General features: G+C 43.5%; 1 protein-coding gene across 10 annotated transcripts in view; it reads right to left on the bottom strand.

Moving 5' to 3' along the window:
* LOC109896506 (neurexin-2) overlaps nucleotides 1-25351 on the bottom strand; it is a 1132408-nt gene that overhangs the window by 433060 nt on the left and 673997 nt on the right. For all 10 annotated transcript variants that reach the window (XM_031832475.1, XM_031832476.1, XM_031832477.1 and 7 more), the window contains one exon: nucleotides 15707-15826. In XM_031832475.1, the coding sequence (XP_031688335.1) occupies nucleotides 15707-15826 (120 nt within the window). The remainder of the gene's footprint in view (nucleotides 1-15706; nucleotides 15827-25351) is intronic.

The following is a 25351-nucleotide window of genomic DNA, read 5'->3' on the forward strand; positions in this document are numbered from 1 at the left end:
TCCACAAAGAATTCGAAAACAAATCCAATTTTGAAAAACTCCCATATCTACTGGGTGAAATTCCACAGTGTGCCATCACAGCAGCAAGATTTGTGACCTGTTGCCACGAGAAAAGGGCAACCAGTGAAGAACAAACACCATTGTAAATACAACCCATATTTATGCTTATTTATTTTATCTTGTGTCCTTTAGCCATTTGTACATTGTTAGAACACTGTATATATATATAATATGACATTTGTAATGTCTTTACTGTTTTGAAACTTCTGTATGTGTAATGTTTACTGTTAATTTTGTTGTTTTCACTTTATATATTCACTTTGTATGTTGTCTACCTCACTTGCTTTGGCAATGTTAACACATGTTTCCCATGCCAATAAAGCCCTTGAATTGAATTGAATTGAGAGGTAGAGAGGTAGAGAGAGAGACAGAGAGAGAGGTAGAGAGGTAGAGAGAGAGACAGAGAGAGAGAGGTAGAGAGGTAGAGAGAGAGACAGAGAGAGAGAGGTAGAGAGAGAGACAGAGAGAGGTAGAGAGAGAGAGAGAGGTAGAGAGAGAGAGGTAGAGAGGTAGAGAGGTAGAGAGAGAGGTAGAGAGAGAGAGAGAGAGAGAGGTAGAGGTAGAGAGAGAGAGGTAGAGAGGTAGAGAGAGAGACAGAGAGAGAGGTAGAGGTAGAGAGATAGAGATGGAGAGACAGAGAGAGAGGTAGAGAGGTAGAGAGAGAGACAGAGAGAGAGGTAGAGAGATAGAGACAGAGAGAGAGGTAGAGAGGTAGAGAGAGAGAGACAGAGAGAGAGGTAGAGAGAGAGAGATAGAGAGGTAGAGAGAGAGAGACAGAGAGAGAGGTAGAGAGAGAGATAGAGAGAGAGAGACAGAGAGAGAGGTAGAGAGAGAGACAGAGAGATAGACACAGCCGTGCTATATTACAGCGTTCCAAGAGCATCAAAAGGAGCAGTCTCTAACTTGTACATCTTTGTACTTCTGTTGTACAGAAACATACATAACTGATACACAGCACGTTACTATGGATACTAACTGGGCCGCCTACTGAGAATAACACCTGTCCATCCCAAATCTGCATAATGCAGTCAGCAAAGCATATCATCAAACTAATTACACAAGTCCACATCACAGTTACAGAGAGAGCGAAACAGAGAGAGAGAGACAGAGGGAGAGAGAAAGAGAGAGAAAGAGAGAGAGAGAGACAGAGGGAGAGAGAAAGAGAGAGAAAGAGAGAGACAAATATAGAGAGAGAGAGAAAGAGAGAGAAAGAGAGAGAGAGACAAAGATAGAGAGAGAGAGAAAGAGAGAATGAGAGAGAGAGAAAGAGAGAATGAGAGAGAGAGAATGAGAGAGAAAGAATGAGAGAGAGACAGAGAGAGAGAGATGGGAAAGAGAGAGAGAGAGAGAGAGAGTAGGAGAACTGCAGAAGCAAGAGAGAACCAGAGATGGTATGGCTGGAAAGAGAATAAGAATGACTGCAACACACGCCCATAGTGGTTTAGACAAACACACCAGATTCAACTAGTCATCAGGCCCTCACTGAGTTGAATCAGGTGTTTTTGTCAGGGGCTACAACAAATTGTGTGCTGTTGGGTGTACTGGAGGACCAGAGTTGGTAACCACTGGACTAGTCCATAGGTACTCCAACGAGATCATTCAGTGTTTTCATCCTCTGTCCCTGATAGCACCTCGAACAGGGTTCCATCGCTATTTACGTATTCCAAGCAACCATCTTGGATTGCATTTCACACCTCAAAGAAGTGTTTCAATCAAGGGGTTCAATATGTCTGATTTCCCCACTGTAAAAACAATGGGACATATTGGAATGCCGCGGACACAAATCAATATGGTTTCATTTGTGAATGTTATGCCATTGGGCTGGGTGAATTGATGTTAATAACTGGGTGTTGTACCGTTGTAAAGGGATGATGTATTCTCAGAGTGATCTCAATAGAATAAGGAGAGTTCAGAAGAAATAAAGTGGATGGTCTGAGAAAAGAGCATTGATCTGTTTGATATAATGCCTCGTTGGAGTTCCCAGCATGAGCTGGGTATTGATTTGGAATTCCTAAGAAAGTATAAATCAGATGAATGTTCAGCTCATGATAGTGTAGGAACCTAGGATTTAGAGCCATGACATATCAGCATTAAACCTCAATGCATGGAACCATTCTGACCGGGCCAGGACTCTTATATTGAAAGAAGAGAGAGCTGGGTTTATTCCCACAGTCAGACTAACTTTCCCACTTTGAAAGAAGTGTGGATTTTTTTCTCTCTCCATTTTTGTCTGGTTGAGACTACAAATTAGAGCAATGTAAATGAATGGTAAACGCAGTAAAAGACTCAGAGTGCACCACTGTAATAACTAGAGCACACACACACGCACGCACACACACACACACACACACAGGCAGGCACACACACATTAGGACTTCTCTTCATTCAATTAAATCCGGGCGAGTGAAAAGGGCCTTAGCGAAAACAGACCGGGAGCTCCAGCTCTTTTCTAGTTGAAGGTTAGAGTTTACAGCTGTGGGCAAATCATCCCCAGTAAATAAGCCTGTTGTCTCGCTGCTCGCCAAAAGGAGCAAAATATCAATAGGATTCTTCTCAGTCGCAGCCGAGGCTCCCCGGACAGATCGTAATAACTGCAAACGTCGTAAAAAAGATAGACGGAAAGAGAGAGAAAAATGTATTAAAACGTCACGAGCTGGGTCTGTGCTGTTAAACACGGCACATTGTATATTAGGAAGACCTGTGGAGATCAATGATTTGTCGTTTACGTTGGCCTCCAATTATTTATGATCTCACTAGCTATTCCTTATTCAGCCCCGCTTTAGAATGCCAGATTTTTTACACCTTACAAATTCCATTACAGATTTAGTGATAAAGCGGGACTGGGGTTTTTCAGGGAGGGGTGGGGGATAGGCGGTGGTGGGCGCACGGGCAGGGATACATACACACTCAAGCATGGATGGAAGGAACGAAGCAAGGCCAATGGAGAGGAGAGAGGTGAGGGTGTCCAACCTGATGATCTATATGAGATGCTTGTGTTTGGCTCTGATATCGACAGTGACATTCTGGTATGTGGGTTCGGATGAGAGAAATAGAGAGCAAAAAGAAGGTGTGGGCTACGGGGAGGGTGACAATATTCATATTCAATATTAAAATAATAATGTCTACTAATATTCTAGGCTCAGAGTCCCAGTCCATACTCCCCTACCGCAAAGGTCATTATTTCAGGCTGTCAGTGGCTCCACTGACAAACGCTCTCTGGTGCTTGCACAACACACACACCGTATCAACCACCTTGCCAATGTACTGTATCCATTCCTATGAGTCGTCGGTTTACTTCAGCAGACCAGTATTGTTCTGATGAGGGTTCCTCTTGGCTGGCTGACTGGCTGCAGATGTCGAGGGGTGAGTGTGTGTGTGTGTGTGTGTGTGTGTGTGTGTGTGTGTGTGTATGTGTGTGTGTGTGTGTGTGTGTGTGTGTGTGTGTGTGTGTGTGTGTGTGTGTGTGTGTGTGTGTGTGTGTGTGTGTGTGTGTGTGTGTGTGTGTGTGTGTGTGTGTGTGTATATGTGGGAGGGAGTGTTTGACTATGAGCTGAGGCAGCTTATGTTTGGTGCCAATGTGTGTGTGAGTGTGTGTGAGTGTGAGTGTGTGAGTGCGTGTGTGTGTGTGTGTTTATGTCGAGCAGCAGGCGAGAGATGAACAGCCTCCTTAATGACTCTCGGTCTCTGCATGTCTGGGTCCACTCTGGGTCCAGATCACTGAGGCTAAAAGACTGAGGAGAGACCAACACCATGGACACAGACCACCACAGAGAAACAGTCATCCATTCAATGATGCCTGAAACATACCCCAGGCTGTCTGTGTCTGTCTGTCTCAGTATTTGTATGTTGTGTGTGTGTGTGTGTGTGTGTCAGTGGTGGCTGCTGAGGGGCCATTGGCTTAATCACCTAGGCACCACACTGGGTCCATTTAGTCATCTGGGGAGATCACACTTGTCATTGCCATCATGTACAGGAAAAGAAACCATCGGAGAAGGAACAACAGCCACGGATAGCCAATTGTTCCTTTGAGCCAGACATGGACCAGTGATGTCCGATGTGTTAAAGAGCTATGAATCAATCTATGGCAAAAGCTGCCCTTGACAAAGAGGGCCCTCTATGTTGGACAAGAAGCCAAGAACATTGAGGGGAGAAGTAAAGAACATTAGCTACCACCATTTTATAGTTTTTCAATGAAGAGTTACTGTGCTGTACTGTGTTTCATCAGTGTGTGTTTTATTGAATTTCAATGAAGAGTTACTGTGCTGTACATCCGTGTGTGTTTGTGGTTGGAACGTACAGTATAGTTACTTAATATTCTTGTCATGAAAGCACCACAATGCATTCCAGAAATATACTAGGCATTAAGGAGCAGGGTTGGACTTAATTTGAATTCTGAAATATTAAAAAACCTTTAAAAAAATTGCTTCTACTTTTCAGTTTATTAAGAAGCCATTGAAAATAAATGATTATTTTTTTATATAACTGAATTGCAATTTAATTTTACTTCCTAAATGCCTTCAATTCCAAATGAGGCCAATCCTGTTAAGAAGCAGCAATTCAATGTCAGTCATGTTTTTGGGGAGGAGAATCATTTCTATTTGTAAAAAAGTTCTGCGGCCCACGGCTCTAACAGGGCGTCATGGTGTGGAGTGATCATTATCAATCACAGTAACCGTCTGCACCTGTGTGTGTGTGAGTAAATGTTATGCCGTGTGCATGTATGTGTTGATTGGTGTGTGGGAGGGAAGGAGGGGGGAGAGGGGATCACAAAATGCTTGAAGCGATAAACAGGAAAAGAGGGAAAAAGGAGGAGAAATCATTTCTTCCTGAAAGGCCCGTTGCTGGGCATCCTAAAGACACTGACGTCAGGGACGCCCTAGACCTCTGACCTCCTTCCATCCCTCCTTCAATTCATCCATAATCAACAACCTCTTGCTGAGGAACTCCTACACACAAAGGAAAGTTAGGGCCTCTGACACACTCTGCCCTAAGTTTGGATAGTAGCAAAAGGTGACGTTGACCTATGCATTGTGTAGGAAAGACGCAAATGATGTCTGTTTCCATTGCCATCGTGGGATGCATCAAAACAGGTGAAAGTGACACAATACCATACATGCTTTCTCTTTCCTACTGGGGCAAGTAACGCGCTACGCTGGAGCCCACTCCGCTAAAGAAAACTGATCACAGCAACAGCCATGTTTGTCATTTTGGTTGTAAGAGTTGATCAGAGACGGTATTTATTCAAATGTAATAACCATATTATTTTGTATTTGTTATAATGCAGCGGCAAGCAACTTTGAATCAGGACAAACTCCCAAATGCTGGGAATTGAAGAAATGAGAAGCCTTGAGTGGTTGAAACAACTAGGACTTTAACAATAAGTGATTACCCATCTAATGCTCAGGTTGAACTTAAGGTGAAAAACGCGTGATGAAAAAAGGCTACCCCATCCTGAGCCACGTAAAGGACTGTGTGTGTGTGTGTGTGTGTGTGTGTGTGTATGTCTGTGTGTGTGTGTGTGTGTGTGTGTGTGTATGTCTGTGTGTGTGTGTGTGTGTGTGTGTGTGTGTGTGTGTGTGTGTGTGTGTGTGTGTGTGTGTGTGTGTGTGTGTGTGTGTGTGTGTGTGTGCGTATTCAGACAACGTGTCGCAACAGCCAGTCAGATTTGGCACTCTAACTAATCAGACGTTTGAAGCTATGATTTACAAACTGTCAACAAACACAATTGACTAATTTAACACGTGATCCAAGTGCTCCGATAAATAATTGCTTTCACCCGTCTCCCTCTTCCCTCCCTTCCTCTCCTCTTCAATGTGCAACGAAACGCTAGGCCTTTGATAACGCTAGCAAGTGGAGGGAGTGGGTCTCGAAGCAATTACCTCCGGCATTAATTGCCCTTTAATATGTGTTATGGTGAAGAAGCAATCAGTTTAGTAATTATGCTATGACGACCTGGAAAACGCCACCAATCCGTTCTGCCACAAAGCCATACAGTCTCTTTTGATTGGAGTCGAGCGTAGTTCAGTTGTTCACCCTGAGGACACAATTGGCCAGATGCTAGGTACGCTAACCTACCAAAGCCATACCTCAGGTAAACTGCCTCACGGACAAGTACATATGTCTCCAAATGGCGACAAAGCATTCTAGCTTTTTATTGATATCTCCACCAAGGGTTTTCCTTCCCTCTCTCTGGCTCTCTACCATATGCTCCAACATCATCTACTTTCCCCCTTTCATCCCTCCAGTCCCCCGGTGTCTGGGACGGAGCAGATAGTGATCCCCATCCTTGGATTTTTTTTCTTGTTCCAGAGGATTTTCACCCAGTAAAGGAGCTGCATTAGTTGTATTTACGGTCCTGTATGAACTACAGCCACGGGTTACGAGCGGTTCACACTGCATTTCTCGCCTAACGAGACACTCGTTAATTGCTCGGGCAGGAGCCGTCTCTCCCAGGGCCCCCGTCTTACGAATGCAGCGGAAGAGACGTGAGCGGCGGCGGAGGGAATATAAACAACACCAACAATGACATGATGAGGGGAACAGGAGAGAGAGAGAGAGAGAGAGTGACATTCTTCTAAGGTCCCTTCAGGTACACTATATATACAAAAGTATGTGGACACCCCTTCAAATTAGTGGATTCGGCTATTTCAGCCACACCCGTTGCTGACAGGTGTATGAAATCGACCACACAGCCATGCAACAGACATCAGCAGTAGAATGGCCTTACTGAAGACCTCAGTGACTTTCAACGTGGCACCATCATAGGATGCCACCTTTCCAACAAGTCAGTTCATCAAATGTCTGCCCTGCTAGAGCTGTCCCCGGTCATGTCAAAGTGATGTTATTGTGAAGTGGAAATGTCTAGGAACAACAACGGCTCAGCCGCAAAGTGTGGACCACACAAGCTCACAGACTGGGACCGGCGAGTGCTGAAGAGCATACCATGTAAAAATTGTCTGTCCTCAGTTGCAACACTCACTATTGAGTTCGAAAATGACCCAGGAAGCAACATCAGCAAAATAACTGTTTTTTTGGGAGCTTCATGAAATGGGTTTCTATGGCCGAGCAGCCGCACACAAGCCTAAGATCACCACACACAAAGCCAAGAGTCGGCTGGAGTGGTGTAAAGCTCGCCTCCATTGGACTCTGGAGCAGTGGAAACGCTTCACCATCTGGCAGTCCGACAGACAAATCTGGGTTTGGTGGATGCCAGAACAACGCTACCTGCCCCAATACATATAACCAACTGTAAAGTTTGGTGGAGGAGGAATAATGATCTGGGGCTGTTTCTCATGGTTTGGCAGCTTAGTTCCAGTGAAGGGAAATATTAATGCTTCAGTATACAATGACATTATAGATGATTCTGTGCTTCCAACCTTGTGGCAACAGTTATACTTTGTGGCAACAATATTAACAGGCCCTTTCCTGTTTCAGCATGACAATTCCCCCGTGCACAGAGCGAGGTCCATATAGAAATGGTTTGTCGAGATTGGTGTGGACAAACTTGACTGGCCTGCACAGAGCCCTGACCTCAATCCCATCAAACACCTTTTGGATGAATTGGAACACCGACTGCGAGTCAGGCTTAATCGCCCAACCTCACAAATTGTTTATTTAACCTTTATTTACAATGACGGCCTAGGAACAGTGGGTTAAGTGCCTTGTTCAGGGGTAGAACAACAGATTGTTTACCTTGTCAGCTCGGGGATTCGATATAACAACCTTTCGGTTACTGGCTCAATGCTCTAAACACTAGGCTACCAACCACCCTAATGCTATTGTAGCTGAATGGAAGCAAGTCCCCGCAGCAATGTTCCAACATCTAGTGGAAAGCCTTCCCAGAAGAGTGGAGGCTGTTGTAGCAGCAAAGGGGGACCAACTCCATATTAAAGCCCAGGATTTTGGAATGAGATGTTCGTCAAGCAGTGGGGTCGTTCTGGTGAGGAGGGTTTCTTTTCTTTATCAGATCAGGGCTTCTGGGGGGACGTTTTTTTCCTGCTTTCTGTACACTGTGTCTCACGACCCTGTCTACTAATGTCTTCAGCATTTAGTTTAGTGTTTTTCAAGGGTAAGAAGGACACAGGCACAGACTATTATCTCGTTACATGCTCTGGAGCCAGAGAGTTTCCAGCCTGTGTTTTCCATGTTAAAGTTGTGTTGAACAGAGTACGGCTGCCAAGGTTCAGGCTCGACGTTCAAATTACAGAGAGAAGAGACATCTGACCCCTCAAATGAATCTCTCTTTCATTTCAGTCTTCTCAGGAGCAGATTGGCCACTTTCAGAGACGTCCCAGTTTGGTAGAGGGGGCTGAGACCCAGTGATGATCAGTCAACGATTCCTGTCAGCGAGGCGTGATGCTACATGCATCTCAATAATCAGCTCTGATCAAGACTGCTGAGAGTTAGAGAGAATGATGCTGCTGCTGCTGGTTGGTGATAGTTATGGCTGTTAAAGGGCTTGTACTACCAATCTATTTCCTATAGACCATAAAGCCTACAATATTAGCCTAGCTAGAACATGGACTGACTGACTGATTGACAGGACTGACTCTGGGCCTATACACTTACCGCATTGCAAACTACATCACGACTCCACTCTCCCCAATAATCTTCTGCAACAGCAGGCTTACCATGATAATACCACAGAGTTTCTAAACCCAAAGGCGCAACATCGCAAAGCTTCTGGGAACGCTTGCGAAACAGAGCAAGCAGACCAGACCGCGGTTTGAGATGTCAATTAGAGATGTGAAAAATTCTTCCTTAGTTGTTCATTTTTTCAAAATCTAAAGACACAACCAAGATAGGAGCCCATGTCTTAAGCAGTTGAACTTGTTATTACTCCAACCTCATGAAAGTGACAAACTGACACCTTTTCATTTTTGTCAAAAACAACGCAGTTCAGTGCGACCGTTAGACCTGGTGGATGACGTGTGAGCTTAGCTAGCCAACATTGCCGTGACATTGCCTACAAGTGTGATCTGGGATTTCTATTGGAGAAGCAGTTTTAGCTATCTACATACAGTCTTTGATGATACCATGGAAGAAGAAGAGGGAGAGATTAAGGAGAGAGAGGAGGGAGGGAGGGAGGGAGGGAGAGAGAGAGTAGGAGGGAGAGAGATGGAGGAGAGAGAGGAGGGAGGGGGAGGGGGAGGAGAGAGATGGAGGAGAGAGAAGGAGGGAGGGGGAGAAGGAGGAGAGAGATGGAGGAGAGAGAAGGAGGGAGGGGGAGAAGGAGGAGAGAGATAGGGGAGAGATAGAGGAGGGAGGGAGGGAGGGAGGGAGGGAGGGAGGGAGGGAGGGAGGGAGGGAGGGAGGGAGGGAGGGAGGGAGGGAGGGAGGGAGGGGAGAAGAGTGTGTCTGAGAACTGCTGTGTTGCTGACCGACAAGCATGCCCTATGTTAGATGGCACGAAGCACCAGCAGCCGGCTATATTCGAACAACCCACCATGCAACTGAAGACACACACACACAGAGTATTCCCTGTTCAGACTTTCGCTGAATAGAACAGAAAAAGGAGCAATCAAATCATTGGGCAGCTGCAAAACAAAGGGATCCTCTTAACTCCAGTGACTAACAAGGCCGGACGTGTCATTTCTTACAAATACAGCGTACACCCCCCCTCCTGTCTCATCCTCCAGTATTTATGCTGCAGTAGTTTATGTGTCGGGGGCTAGGGTCAGTTTGTTATATCTGGAGTACTTCTCCTGTCCTATTCGGTGTCCTGTGTGAATCTAAGTGTGCGTTCTCTAATTCTCTCCTTCTCTCTTTCTTTCTCTCTCTCGGAGGACCTGAGCCCGAGGACCATGCCCCAGGACTACCTGACCTGATAACTCCTTGCTGTCCCCAGTCCACCTGGCCGTGCTGCTGCTCCAGTTTCAACTGTTCTGCCTTATTATTATTCGACCATGCTGGTCATTTATGAACATTTGAACATCTTGGCCATGTTCTGTTATAATCTCCACCCGGCACAGCCAGAAGAGGACTGGCCACCCCACATAGCCTGGTTCCTCTCTAGGTTTCTTCCTAGGTTTTGGCCTTTCTAGGGAGTTTTTCCTAGCCACCGTGCTTCTACACCTGCATTGCTTGCTGTTTGGGGTTTTAGGCTGGGTTTCTGTACAGCACTTTGAGATATCAGCTGATATACGAAGGGCTATATAAATAAATTTGATTTGATTTGAGAACCATGGAGAAAAACATGTGAAGGACGACATGAGCAGACACAGCATCAGGTTAGCACAATGTGGCATAGACATGTACACACACGCGCAACCGCGCACACCCACACCCACACCCACACCCACACACACACACACACACACACACACACACACACACACACACACACACACACACACACACATACACACGTGCACACCCATGCGCACAGAACGCTGAAACCTAAGCCACACATTGCATGCACTTCCACAGAGGTGCATTCTGACTTAGTTACTGAGGAATACTGTGGAATACCAAGTGCTCCATTTATACACTATGCAGAAAAATGGACCAGTGCACCCGACACTGGCTCGGAATAACAAAGACCTTCACACAGAATGTGTATGTACGCGTGCGATACCCAGATTCCTTTGTTTCTCTCTTTCCCACACACTCATCCAACAGAGATATCAGACGTCCACCTTCGCCAGCCTTTCCAGCTCAACATAGTGAACCCGTCACAGAGTGGGTCACTGGCAACAATACCACTCCACACAACAAAACAGAGAGCCTCTCCAAAAGGACATGTCTCCAAATATCCTCTGTGGATTGCCTTTGTTTCATTCTCAGTTGAGTTTATAGGATGGAACACTAGGAAAACTGGTGGAAAAATATGTATTATCCACAAACAGATGAAGAGAAGTAAACAGGTGGTTCTCTGTCTTTGGTTCAGCGTCCGACAGATAGCTGTCAATCAATCCTTCTCTCTGAAGTCTCCAATGGTCTTCCATTGTTCCTGTTATGAGGAAGCTCTCATAAATCATGCAGATAGATACAAGAGGAAACCATGAGAGAGACAGAGCAGTAGTCTAGGGTCTGGATTGTATGTGAGTTGTCTCATATATAGTATAAAACAATTATCTTTTGCCATTTATTCAAATATAACTGCCAGCAATCCTTTCCCAGCTGTCTTAGCCCCAAAACGGAGTAACTCTGTAGTCAGACTCAAGCGAGCAGAGCACGTAGAGTGTAAAAGTCAAATCTGAGTCTGTGAGGAGAATGCCTAATGCTAGAAGTGTGTGACCAAAGCACTGAAAATATCACATCTCATATGCATTAGAAGAACTGCCGGAGGGCTTGGGCCTCAACAACAGGCGTCAGAACAGCCCTTAGAACAGCTAACCTGGGCACTTCCCATTTATCGCCCACAGCCTCCACACGTCACACCATGTTATGTCCACCAGGGAACAAAGGTGTGTGAATCTTCAAAGAGACTTACCTTCAGATAGAATGTAACACATTCCCATGCCAGTAACGGCGTCAGCCTCCGTAGAGCTTGTCATGCAATAAAGATGATTGGATTAATGAGGACATTGAAATGTCTAACCGTGTTTTTGTCCAGGCATCTTGTTTCTGTGGTAATTTAGTGGTTTGTGGGAAATATTATCAAACATCACTGTCAACTATTGTGTGGTAAATAGCCGACAACAACAGTCTCTCCAGTTTTCTAGTAAATTCATATGCCTCATCTGTGTTCATAATCGGTGAGTGGAGCAACAACGCTAGTTGACATCCAGGCTAGCGTAGGATTATAATTGAGTGCACTATTGAAATGTAAAGATGCTTTAGAAAAGAAGCCTCTCCTGCCCAAAGTAAGGAGTCAGAAACAACTGGATATATCTAGCTGTTAATCGGTCTCTCTATCAACCAAAACATGTGTGAGTGTTTTTGTGTGTGTCTTGCTCACCCCTTTCATGTGAGCGAGGCTCATCTCCTTTGTGGCCATCTGGCTATAGTGATAAAACACGCCGGGTGGAAGTCACACACACACACACACACACACACACACACACACACACACACACACACACACACACACACACACACACACACACACACACACACACACACACACACCACACACACACACACACACACACACTGGCTTCCATAGTTCTAAGGCCTCGCTCCTCTTTACAGCCAACAAGGGGGCCTGGACAGAGGACCACAAAGAGCAGGGAGAATCAATATGTTAATTTAAGACTGGAATTAAAAAAAGGCCTGAATTCCTTCCATTCTTTAAGCTTCTTTGAGGAGAATTCTATTGATTTTCATATCTCTTTTTAGGGGTGGTGGGTGGATGCGTGTGGAGGGTGAGCAGTGAGGGGTCACGGTGTGTGTCTGAGCATGCGTGTGAGTGAGTGTTTGCCTGTCTCAGTATGTCACTGTGTTGGAGGGGCAGATAACATAATTGCTCATCTCTGACTGTGTATGTGATCAAGACTGCAGTCATATGTGTAGCTGTGCTTATGAGATTCATTTTATTCTCAGGTACATTTCAACGAGCGTGCACGCTGCACTGCAGAATACTAAACACACTCTAGTGGCAGAGCAAGAGACCAAATATATAGTACCACACTGTTTGAGGAAAGGATTTGTGTGTGTGTGTGTGTGTGTGTGTGTGTGTGTGTGTGTGTGTGTGTGTGTGTGTGTGTGTGTGTGTGTGTGTGTGTGTGTGTGTGTGTGTGTGTGTGTGTGTGTGTGTGTGTGTGTGTGTGTGTGTGTGTGTGTGTGTACGCATGCTTGTTCAAAGTAAATATAAAGGCACCTGAACATAAAGGCAAATTGAATATAAAGGCACCTTAAATATAAGGCACCTTAAATAATAAGGCAAATTGAATATAAGGGCACCTTAAATATAAAGGCACCTTAAATATAAAGGCACCTTAAATAATAAGGCAAATTGAATATAAGGGCACCTTAAATATAAAGGCACCTTAAACATAAAGGCACCTTAAACATAAAGGCACCTTAAATATAAAGGCACCTTAAATATAAAGGCACCTTAAACATAAAGGCACCTTAAACATAAAGGCACCTTAAATATAAAGGCACCTTAAACATAAAGGCACCTTAAACATAAAGGCACCTTAAATATAAAGGCACCTTAAATATAAAGGCACCTTAAACATAAAGGCACCTTAAATATAAAGGCACCTTAAATATAAAGGCACCTTAAACATAAAGGCACCTTAAATATAAAGGCACCTTAAATATAAAGGCACCTTAAACATAAAGGCACCTTAAACATAAAGGCACCTTAAATATAAAGGCACCTTAAATATAAAGGCACCTTAAATATAAAGGCACCTTAAATAATACGGCAAATTGAATATAAGGGCACCTTAAATATAAAGGCACCTTAAATAATAAGGCAAATTGAATATAAGGGCACCTTAAATATAAAGGCACCTTAAACATAAAGGCACCTTAAATATAAAGGCACCTTAAATATAAAGGCACCTTAAATATAAAGGCACCTTAAATAATAAGGGATATTGAATATTAAGGCAGCTTAAATATAAAGAAACCTTGAAAGTTATTCAAATGCTCAACACCTGCTCTTTTCTAAAGCATAGCACACGTTAGCAGTGAAAATGCTTTTCTTTTCAAACCAATAGCTGGGAAGTCATTCGAGAACACATACAATGATACATGAAGTTTAGCAACTCTATAGCCAAGGGCGAGAGTACATTGAGAGTACATTGTAAACCGCACACTGGTTCAGAGTAGTTACAGTACACTTCTAAACAGTCACTATTTTCCGATTCACAATGGTATGCATAGGCACAAAGAGTTGGAGAATGTCAGGGGCTCCACTCGTACACAGTCCTACCTTGCATTGGTGGAGAAAGGAAAATTCCTTGAAAAGTGACACATTACGTCTTCAAATCAATGTTACACAAGCCAAGAAAGCTGAAGAATAGACGTCTTCAAATCAGATAACAAGACAGAATAGGAACTTGAATGTCACTGAGAACAAATATATTCCAGTGAAAGAAGGGTAAAGGAGAGGTTTTTGTCTCTGCTCAAAGACGGCGGTAAAGGAAGTCTCTTCGGCTTTTTAGAACACTATGGAAGAAACAGACAGGAACACAACAGCAGCACACAACACAACCATGCAGATAGTCAAGCTTGTAAGTATATGGTCGGAGGAGAGAAGAGAAGTGAGACCTAGCCAGCAGCCAATAGCACTCTCAGTTTAATATATATTATAATATATGAAGGTGTCTGAGCTGACCTGAAAAATACCTTTCAGACATCAAACTTATACATCTCAACCTGCTTTGCCCTTCAAAAGTTATCCTAATTGTGGCTGATTATTGTTGACAATGTTCCGCAACAGCACAAGCAATGGTCAGCAAACCAAAGGGATAGGGGCCTATTAGCGAGGCGCAGAGGTCCAGTGACCTAGTGTGCTGCGTCTCTGTTGGAAGCCGCTGATTGATGAAAGTCTGCCATTAGACAGTCAGTAGAACTGGTTTAATCAGAAATAAATGACTCCTTCAGTGTTAGTCCTCACTCTTCAGTCACCGGTTAGGTCATTTTAGCTCTACACTATAGAGGATACCATTAGACAAGGTAATGTCAATGTCGATATTCTCTTGGTTAGGCGGATGGCGAATAGACTTTGTAGTCGGTATGAAACATTGGTTTTACTGGGTGCTACGTCAGGTGGTAGCAATTGCTATAGAACGAGCTTGATCTCTAGGAGATATTATGGTTGTGGGTAAATGTGTAGAGACTTTGGGGCTGGCTGCTGGAGGGATTGCTCTCTCTCTCTACCCACACACACACATACATACACACACACACACACACACACACACACACACACACACACACACACACACACACACACACACACACACACACACACACACACACACACACACACACACACACACACACACACATGTTCACCCCTTTCGTTGGCCGCTTCTGGGCATCTCAGCCGACCTCAGCACCACAAACACCAATCTCTCCAATCTTAAAAAATAAGTCTGGATATTAAACTCACTAATAGCCCCACTGACACTTTGCTGAGCTAGGAGAGCATAGGCATCGGCGTGCCTCTCTTCCCCTCTCCTCCAATTATTCTACCCTCAAACTCATCACAGGCAAGATAAGAGGAGGTCAATATGGATCTGAGTTTAACTCCTTAATAAGCTAACAAAGTAAACCCCCTGCTCTATGAACCTTGGACCGTATCTCTCTGGCCGTGTTCTAGATGAATTTAGCCTGTGGGGGATATGGATAGAATGCTAACTCACTCCAAATGAGCCTCTCATACTAACAAGCGTTCATATCTTAATGTGTCCACTAGGGAGGCGCCAGAGAGCTATCAAACACAGACCCAAAAGATACTTCAAACCAAACACGACATACTGTTTATTACCTGCAACTGAAAGTAGTCTATACCCATTTATAAACTGGGTAGTTCGAGCCCTGAATGCTGATTCCGTGTTGCGTTGTGCCTAAGAACAGCCCTTAGCCGTGGTATATTGGCCATATGCCACAACCCCTAGGGGTTTATTGCTTAAATACAACCAGACCACTCTACACAACACAACACTTACACAACCTACACACAACCTTCACACAACATACACAACCTTCACACAACCCAGCACGGCGATGTTGTACTCACGGTCGCTACAGAAGGAGCCTCCATAGGACGTCATGGTGCAGTCGCAGGAGAAGCCCTCCCACTGCTGGAGACACACCCCCTGATTGTAGCAGGAGTCCTCCGTACAGGTGGTGCTAGGTCCTGGGGGGATTGGATGGAGAACAAGGTCATTGTACAACACACAACACTCACCCATTTGTTGTATGTCAATCTATGTGAGGACATTCGAAAATAACTGTAATTATAAATCCTAAGGCTTTCATAAATCCTAAGGCTCACGCAACATTTGCACTGAGCTAAAGGGAAGAGCTGCCCTTTCAATGTACAGGACTCTAACCCGGAAGCTCATAAAAAATCCTGCTATGCCCTCCGGCGAACCATCAAACAGGCAAAGTGTCAATACAGGGCTAAGATTGAATCGTACTACACCGGCACAGACCCTCGTCTTGTGTGGCAGGGCTTGCAAACATTTACAGACTACAAAGGGAAGCACAGCCGCGAGCTGCCCAGTGACAAGAGCCTACCAGACGAACTAAATCACTACTATGCTCGCTTCGAGGCAAACAACACAGAGGCATGCATGAGAGCATCAGCTGTTCCGGACTAATGTGTGATCACGCTCTTCATAGCCGACGTGAGTAAGACCTTTAAACAGGTCAACATTCACAAGGCTGCGGGGCCAGACGGATTACCAGGATGTGTGCTCCGGGTATGTGCTGACTAACTGGCAGGTGTCTTCACCGACATTTTCAACATGTCCCTGATTGAGTCTGTAATACCAACATGTTTCAAGCAGACCACCATAATCCCTGTGCCCAAGAAGGGCAACCTGCCTAAATGACAACCGACACGTAGATCTCACGTAGGTAGCCATGAAGTGCTATGAAAGGCTGGTAATGGCTCACATCAACACCATTATCCCAGAAACCCTGGACCCACTCCAATTTGCATACTGCCCAAACAGATCCACAGATGATGCAATCTCTATTGCACTCCACACTGCCCTTTCCCACCTGGACAAAAGGAACACCTATGTGAGAATGCTATTCATCGACTACATCTCAGCGTTCAACACCATAGTACCCTCAAAGCTCATCACTAAGCTAAGGATCCTGGGACTAAACACCTCGCTCTTCAACTGGATCCTGGACTTCCTGACGGGTAGCAACACATCTGCCACGCTGATCCTCAACACTGGAGCAGCTCAAGGGTGCGTGCTCAGTCCCCTCCTGTACTCCCTGTTCACCCACGACTGCGTGGCCAGGCACGACTCCAACACCATCATTAAGTTTGCGGACGACACAACAGTGGTAGGCCTGATCACCGACAATGACGAGACAGAATAACGATTGAATAACGATTGTGCTCAACGTAACCAAGACTAAGGAGATGATTGTGGACTACAGGAAACGGAGGAACGAGCACGCCCCCGTTCTCGTAGAGGAGCAGGTTGAGAGCTTCAAGTTCCTTGGTGTCCACATCACCAACAAACCCTTAATTGTCGAAACACACCAAGACAGTCATGAAGAGGGCACGACAAAGCCTATTCCCCCTCAGGAAACTAAAAAGATTTTGCATGGGACTTCAGATCCTCAAAAGGTTCCACAGCTGCAACATCGAGAGCATCACTGCCTGGTACGGCAACTGCTTGGCCTCCGACAGCAAGGCACTACAGAGGGTACATCACTGGGCATAAGCTGCCGCCATCCAGGACCTCTACACCAGGAGGTGTCAGAGAAAGGCCCTAAAAATTGTCCAAGTCCCCAGCCACCCCAGTCATAGACTGTTCTCTCTACAACTGCATGGCAAGTGGTACCGGAGCGCCAAGTCTAGGACCAAAAGGCTTCTCAACAGTCTTTACGCCAAAGCCATAAGACTCCTGAACAGGTAATCAAATGGCTACCCGAACTATTTGCATTATGTGCCTCCTCCCACCCCCTCTTTTACGCTACTGCTACTCTCTGTTTTTCTTATATGCATAGTCACTTTAACTATACACTCATGTACATACTACCTCAACTAGCCCGACTAACCGGTGCCCCCGCACATTGGCTACTCGGACTATCTGCATTGTGTCCCGCCACCCCCCACCCGCCAACGTCTTTTTTTACGCTACTGCTACTCTCTGTTTATCATATACGCATAGTCACTTTAACCATATCTACATGTACTGTACATACTACCTCAATCAGCCCGACTAACCGGTGCCTGTATATAGCCTCTCTACTGTTATAGCCTCTCTACGGTATATAGCCTCTCTACTGTATATAGCCTCGCTACTGTATATAGCCTCTCTACTGTATATAGCCTCTCTACTGTTATAGCCTCTCTACTGTATATAGCCTCTCTACTGTATATAGCCTCTCTACTGTATATAGCCTCTCTACTGTATATAGCCTTGCTACTGTATATATCCTCTCTACTGTATATAGCCTCTCTACTGTATATAGCCTCTCTACTGTATATAGCCTCTCTACTGTATATAGCCTCTCTACTGTATATAGCCTCGCTACTGTATATAGCCTCTCTACTGTATATAGCCTCTCTACTGTATATATCCTCGCTACTGTATATAGCCTCTCTACTGTATATAGCCTCTCTACTGTATATAGCCTCTCTACTGTATATAGCCTCTCTACTGTATATAGCCTCTCTACTGTATGTAGCCTCTCTACTGTATATAGCCTCTCTACTGTATGTAGCCTCTCTACTGTATATAGCCTCGCTACTGTATATAGCCTCTCTACTGTATATAGCCTCTCTACTGTATATAGCCTCGCTACTGTATATATCCTCTCTACTGTATACAGCCTCGCTACTGTATATACTCTCTACTGTATATAGCCTCTCTACTGTATATAGCCTCTCTACTGTATATAGCCTCGCTACTGTATATAGCCTCTCTACTGTATATAGCCTCTCTACTGTATATAGCCTCGCTACTGTATATAGCCTCTCTACTGTATATAGCCTCTCTACTGTATATATCCTCGCTACTGTATATAGCCTCTCTACTGTATATAGCCTCTCTACTGTATATAGCCTCTCTACTGTATATAGCCTCTCTACTGTATGTAGCCTCTCTACTGTATATAGCCTCTCTACTGTATATAGCCTATCTACTGTATATAGCCTCTCTACTGTATATAGCCTCGCTACTGTATATAGCCTCTCTACTGTATATAGCCTCTCTACTGTATGTAGCCTCTCTACTGTATATAGCCTCTCTACTGTATATAGCCTCTCTACTGTATATAGCCTCTCTATTGCATATAGCCTCTCTACTGTATATAGCCTCTCTACTGTATATAGCCTCTCTACTGTATATAGCCTCACTACTGTATATAGCCTCTCTACTGTATATAGCCTCTCTACTGTATATAGCCTCGCTACTGTATATAGCCTCTCTACTGTATATAGCCTCTCTACTGTATATAGCCTCTCTACTGTATATAGCCTCTCTACTGTATATAGCCTCACTACTGTATATAGCCTCTCTACTGTATATAGCCTCTCTACTGTATATAGCCTCACTACTGTATATAGCCTCTCTACTGTATGTAGCCTCTCTACTGTATATAGCCTCTCTACTGTATATAGCCTCTCTACTGTATATAGCCTCTCTACTGTATGTATCCTCTACTGTATATAGCCTCTCTACTGTATATAGCCTCTCTACTGTATATAGCCTCTCTACTGTATATAGCCTCTCTACTGTATGTATCCTCTACTGTATATAGCCTCTCTACTGTATATAGCCTCTCTACTGTATATAGCCTCTCTACTGTATGTAGCCTCTCTACTGTATATAGCCTCTCTACTGTATATAGCCTCTCTACTGTATATAGCCTCTCTACTGTATATAGCCTCGCTACTGTATATAGCCTCTCTACTGTATATAGCCTCTCTACTGTATATAGCCTCTCTACTGTATATAGCCTCACTACTGTATATAGCCTCTCTACTGTATATAGCCTCTCTACTGTATATAGCCTCACTACTGTATATAGCCTCTCTACTGTATGTAGCCTCTCTACTGTATATAGCCTCTCTACTGTATATAGCCTCTCTACTGTATATAGCCTCTCTACTGTATGTATCCTCTACTGTATATAGCCTCTCTACTGTATATAGCCTCTCTACTGTATATAGCCTCTCTACTGTATATAGCCTCTCTACTGTATGTAGCCTCTCTACTGTATATAGCCTCTCTACTGTATATAGCCTCTCTACTGTATGTATCCTCTACTGTATATAGCCTCTCTACTGTATAAAGCCTCTCTACTGTATATAGCCTCTCTACTGTATGTAGCCTCTCTACTGTATATAGCCTCTCTACTGTATATAGCCTCTCTACTGTATGTAGCCTCTCTACTGTATATAGCCTCTCTACTGTATATAGCCTCTCTACTGTATATAGCCTCTCTACTGTATATAGCCTCTCTACTGTATATAACCTCTCTACTGTATATATCCTCTCTACTGTATATAACCTCTCTACTGTATATATCCTCTCTACTGTATATATCCTCTACTGTATATAGCCTCTCTACTGTATATAACCTCTCTACTGTATATAACCTCTCTACTGTATATATCCTCTCTACTGTATATATCCTCTCTACTGTATATAGCCTCTACTGTATATAGCCTCTCTACTGTATATAACCTCTCTACTGTATATATCCTCGCTACTGTATATATCCTCTCTACTGTATATAGCCTCTCTACTGTATATAGCCTCTCTACTGTATATAACCTCTCTACTGTATATAACCTCTCTACTGTATATATCCTCTCTACTGTATTTAGCCTCTCTACTGTATATAGCCTCTCTACTGTATATAGCCTCTCTACTGTATATATCCTCTCTACTGTATATAACCTCTCTACTGTATTTAGCCTCTCTACTGTATATAGCCTCTCTACTGTATATAACCTCTCTACTGTATATAACCTCTCTACTGTATATATCCTCTCTACTGTATATAGCCTCTCTACTGTATATAGCCTCTCTACTGTATATAGCCTCTCTACTGTATATAACCTCTCTACTGTATATAGCCTCTCTACTGTATTTAGCCTCTCTACTGTATATAGCCTCTCTACTGTATATAGCCTCTCTACTGTATATAACCTCTCTACTGTATATATCCTCGCTACTGTATATAGCCTCTCTACTGTATATAGCCTCTCTACTGTATATATCATCTCTACTGTATATAGCCTCTCTACTGTATATATCCTCTCTACTGTATATATCCTCTCTACTGTATATAGCCTCTCTACTGTTATAGCCTCTCTACTGTATATAGCCTCTCTACTGTTATAGCCTCTCTACTGTATATAGCCTCTCTACTGTATATAGCCTCTCTACTGTATATAGCCTCTCTACTGTATATATCCTCTCTACTGTATATAGCCTCTCTACTGTATATAGCCTCTCTACTGTATGTAGCCTCTCTACTGTATATAGCCTCTCTACTGTATATAGCCTCTCTACTGTATATAGCCTCTCTACTGTATGTAGCCTCTCTACTGTATATAGCCTCTCTACTGTATATAGCCTCTCTACTGTATATAGCCTCTCTATTGTATATAGCCTCTCTACTGTATATATCCTCTCTACTGTATATAGCCTCTCTACTGTATATATCCTCTCTACTGTATATAGCCTCTCTACTGTATATATCCTCTCTACTGTATATAGCCTCTCTACTGTATATAGCCACTCTACTGTATATATCCTCTCTACTGTATATAGCCTCTCTACTGTATATAGCCTCTCTACTGTATATAGCCTCTCTACTGTATATAGCCTCTCTACTGTATGTAGCCTCTCTACTGTATATATCCTCTCTACTGTATATATCCTCTCTACTGTATATATCCTCTCTACTGTATATAGCCTCTCTACTGTATATATCCTCTCTACTGTATATAACCTCTCTACTGTACATTTTTTTACAGCTGTTTTTATTTCTTTACTTATCTATTGTTCACCTAATATATATTTTTTACTTAAAAATTGCTTTGTTGCTTAAAGCCTGAAAGTAAGCATTTCACTGTAAGGTTGTATTCTGCGCACGTGACAAATACACTTTGATTTGATTTGAAGGTGTCAATATATACATCTATACTGCTTTTTGTCAATGTGGGCAAACTGTAATCCTCTGTAGGGTGCTCAAGGGGATCAGGTTCAATACATGTCATGTATGTCACTCTGGAGAAGAGCGTCTGCTACTAAAACGTCAAATGTAATGACATAAAGACCTGTTTATGTCAATATGGGAATGTAGGGGACTAACTGTAATCATATCCATAACATGGGCTATTTGGTCCATTCTGATTTAATCAAGGTTGGTCAAAAAGTCTTAAAGATGAATTTAATATTTATTCTGGGTTTAAACCTGAATTCCAGGCAGTCATTTAACTGGGAGTCATATTCGTTGATTTGAATGTTGAAAGAGTGGGGAAGGTTCGGGTCGAACCGAGTTGAAAGAGAAAGGGGACTTAACAATGACATGGATGGCTGTGCTCATTAAAATTCTCCAATTAGAAAAAGCAACTATTGTAATTTCTCAGCGGAGTTCCCGAGCACATGAGAGTGATAAGTGAATTGCATGTTAGCCAGGAGGTATTCAAAACAACTGTGCCTCTGTTATCAAACCCATTAATACCTGCTGATGCTTCAGATTACCAATGACCCATAGAAAACCATAGCTGGATAATTAACAGGTAGACCTTCCATGTCACTTGCATTTGGTATGTGATTAAAAGAACAACCAATGAAAGCTTAATTTATTATTCAACAGGCAAATCGGTTTTTAATTCAATCATAAGCCTGACTTAGATTATAGGTTTTTTTTGTTCAATGGCTGGCGCTCTAAAAATAAGTTATTTAAGATGATCAATTAATAGAAGCTTGATCTTTTGGACAGAAAAGTGACAGACCATTTAGGGAGAACTAACTTATTACGAAGTCAATTAGTCAAATACACTTACAAAGCAAGCACAGTCATTTATTTCAAAACATAACCAGAACATGTTACTATTTACACGTCTTAAGAGCAGACCAATTAAGCCAAAACTTTGAAATTTATAAGAGCGCAGGTCATGTCCTCAATGTTATTCCAAAATGGCCACTTTCAATGAGATGTCGTCATTTTATCACTTCATGTTTTAATTGCCCACTGCTGTGATTACTTCATCAATCAGGTCTTAATACATGAACCCTAGAGTCTCTAATGAAACATTTTGCTATAATTATTATTGAAGTCAATCACAATATTATCACAGTGTTACACACTATTGATCAGCTGCTGCAACAACAACAACCATGGTGTATGGTTTAGAATTTAGTTTCGAACCTTTTGAGTAAGAGGTTGTAAACTTGTCATTGAGATGCCTGGTATTTGGTGTGAGCAGTGGAGTTGTAAACTTGTCATTGAGATGCCTGGTATTTGGTGTGAGCAGTGGAGTTGTAAACTTGTCATTGAGATGCCTGGTATTTGGTGTGAGCAGTGGAGTTGTAAACTTGTCATTGAGATGCCTGGTATTTGGTGTGAGCAGTGGAGTTGTAAACTTGTCATTGAGATGCCTAGTATTTGGTGTGAGCAGTGGAGTTGTAAACTTGTCATTGAGATGCCTGGTATTTGGTGTGAGCAGTGGAGTTGTAAACTTGTCATAACAAATACACTATGCAGTGCATTCGGAAAATATTCAGACCTCTTGACTTTTTCCACATTTAGTTACTTTACAGTCGTATTCTAAAATGGATTAAATTGTTTTTCCCCCCCTCATCAATCTACACACAATAACCCATAACGACAAAGCAAAAACAATTTCTTAGATTTCTTTTGCAAATGTATGAAATAAAAACAACAGAAATATCACATTTAAATAAGTATTCAGACGCTTTACTCAGTACTTTGTTGAAGCACTCTAGTCTTCTTGGGTATGGCGCTACAAGCGTGGCACACCTGTATTAGGGGAGATTCTCCCATTCTTCTCTGCAGATCCTCTCAAGCTCTGTCAGGTTGGATGGGGAGCGTCGCAGCACAGCTATTTTCAGGTCTCTCCAGAGTTGTTCGATCGGATTCAAGTCCGGGCTCTGGCTGGGTCACTCAAGGCCCTTCTCCCCTGACTGCTCAGTTTGTCCGGGCAGCCAGCTCTAGGTAGAGTCTTGGTGGTTCCAAACGTCTTCATTTGAAGAAGGATGCAGGCCACTGTGTTCTTGGGGCCCTGCTGCAGAATTGTTTTGGTACCCTTCCCCAGATCTGTGCCTAGACACAATCCTGTCTCTGAGCTCTGTGGACAATTCCTTCAACCTCATGTCTTGGTTTTTGCTCTGACATGCACTGCCAACAGTGGAACCTTATATAGACAGGTGTGTGCCTTTCCAAATCATGCCCTATCAATTGAATTTACCACAGAAGGACTCCAATCAGGTTGTAGAAACATCTCAATGATGATCAATGGAAACCAGATGATCCTGAGCTCAAATTCGAGTCTCATAGCAAAGGGTCTGAGTACTTATGTAAATAAGGTATTCGTGCGATAACCTGTTTTAGCTTTGTAATTATGGGGTGTCCACAAATGTGGAAAAAGTCAAGGGGTCTGAATACTTTCCGAATGCACTGTATGGACAAATGTTTCTGGACACCCTTCAAATTCATGGATTAGGCTATTTCAGCCACACCCATTACTGACAGGTATACAAAATGGAGCACACAGCTATGCAATCTCTATAGACAAACATTGGCAGTAGAAAAGCCTTACTGAAGAGCTCAGTGACTTTGAACATGGCACAGTCATAGGATGCCACCTTTCCAACAAGTCAGTTCGTCAAATTTCTGCCTTGTTAGAGCTGCCCCGGTCAACTGTAAGGGCTGTTATTTTGAAATGGAAATGTTTAAGAGAAACAACAGCTCAGATGCAAAGTGGTAGGCCACACAAGCTCACAGAACGGGACCGCCGAGTGCTAAAAATCGCCTGTCGTCGTTTGCCTCTGGAAGGTCAGCACAGGAACTGTTGGTCGGTAGCTTCATGAAATGTGTTTCCATTGCCACACACAAGCCTAAGATCATCATTCAATGCTAAAAGTCGTCTGGAGAGGTGTAAAGCTCGCCACCATTGGAAATGCGTTCTCTGGAGTGATCCCGCTTTACCATCTGGCAAGCCTGACAGATTAATCGGATGCCAGGAGAACGTTACCTGCCCCAATACATACTGCCAACTGTAAGGCCCCTTAGTTTCAGTGAAGGGAGATCTTAGCGCTAAAGCATACATTGACGTTCTAGACCATTCTGTGCTTCCAACATTGTGCCAACAGTTTGGGGAAGGCCCTTTCCTGTTTCAGCTTAACAACGCCCCCATGCAAAAAGCAAGGTCCATGCAGCAATGGTTTGTCGAGATCGGTGTGTGGAAGAACTTGACTGGCCTCAACCCCTTCGAACACCTTAGGGATGAATTGGAACGCCGACTGCGAGCCAGATCTAATCGCCCAACATCAGTGCCCAACCTCACTAACATCTAGTGGAAAGCCTTCCCAGGAGAGTGGAAGCTGTTATAGCAGCAAAGAGGGGGCCAACTCCATATTAATGCCCATGATTTTGGAATGAGATGTTTGACGTTCCACATACTTTTGGTCATGTAGTGTACCCC

The sequence above is a fragment of the Oncorhynchus kisutch genome, linkage group LG9, assembly GCF_002021735.2.
Source record: "Oncorhynchus kisutch isolate 150728-3 linkage group LG9, Okis_V2, whole genome shotgun sequence".
Taxonomy (NCBI): Eukaryota; Metazoa; Chordata; class Actinopteri; order Salmoniformes; family Salmonidae; genus Oncorhynchus; species Oncorhynchus kisutch.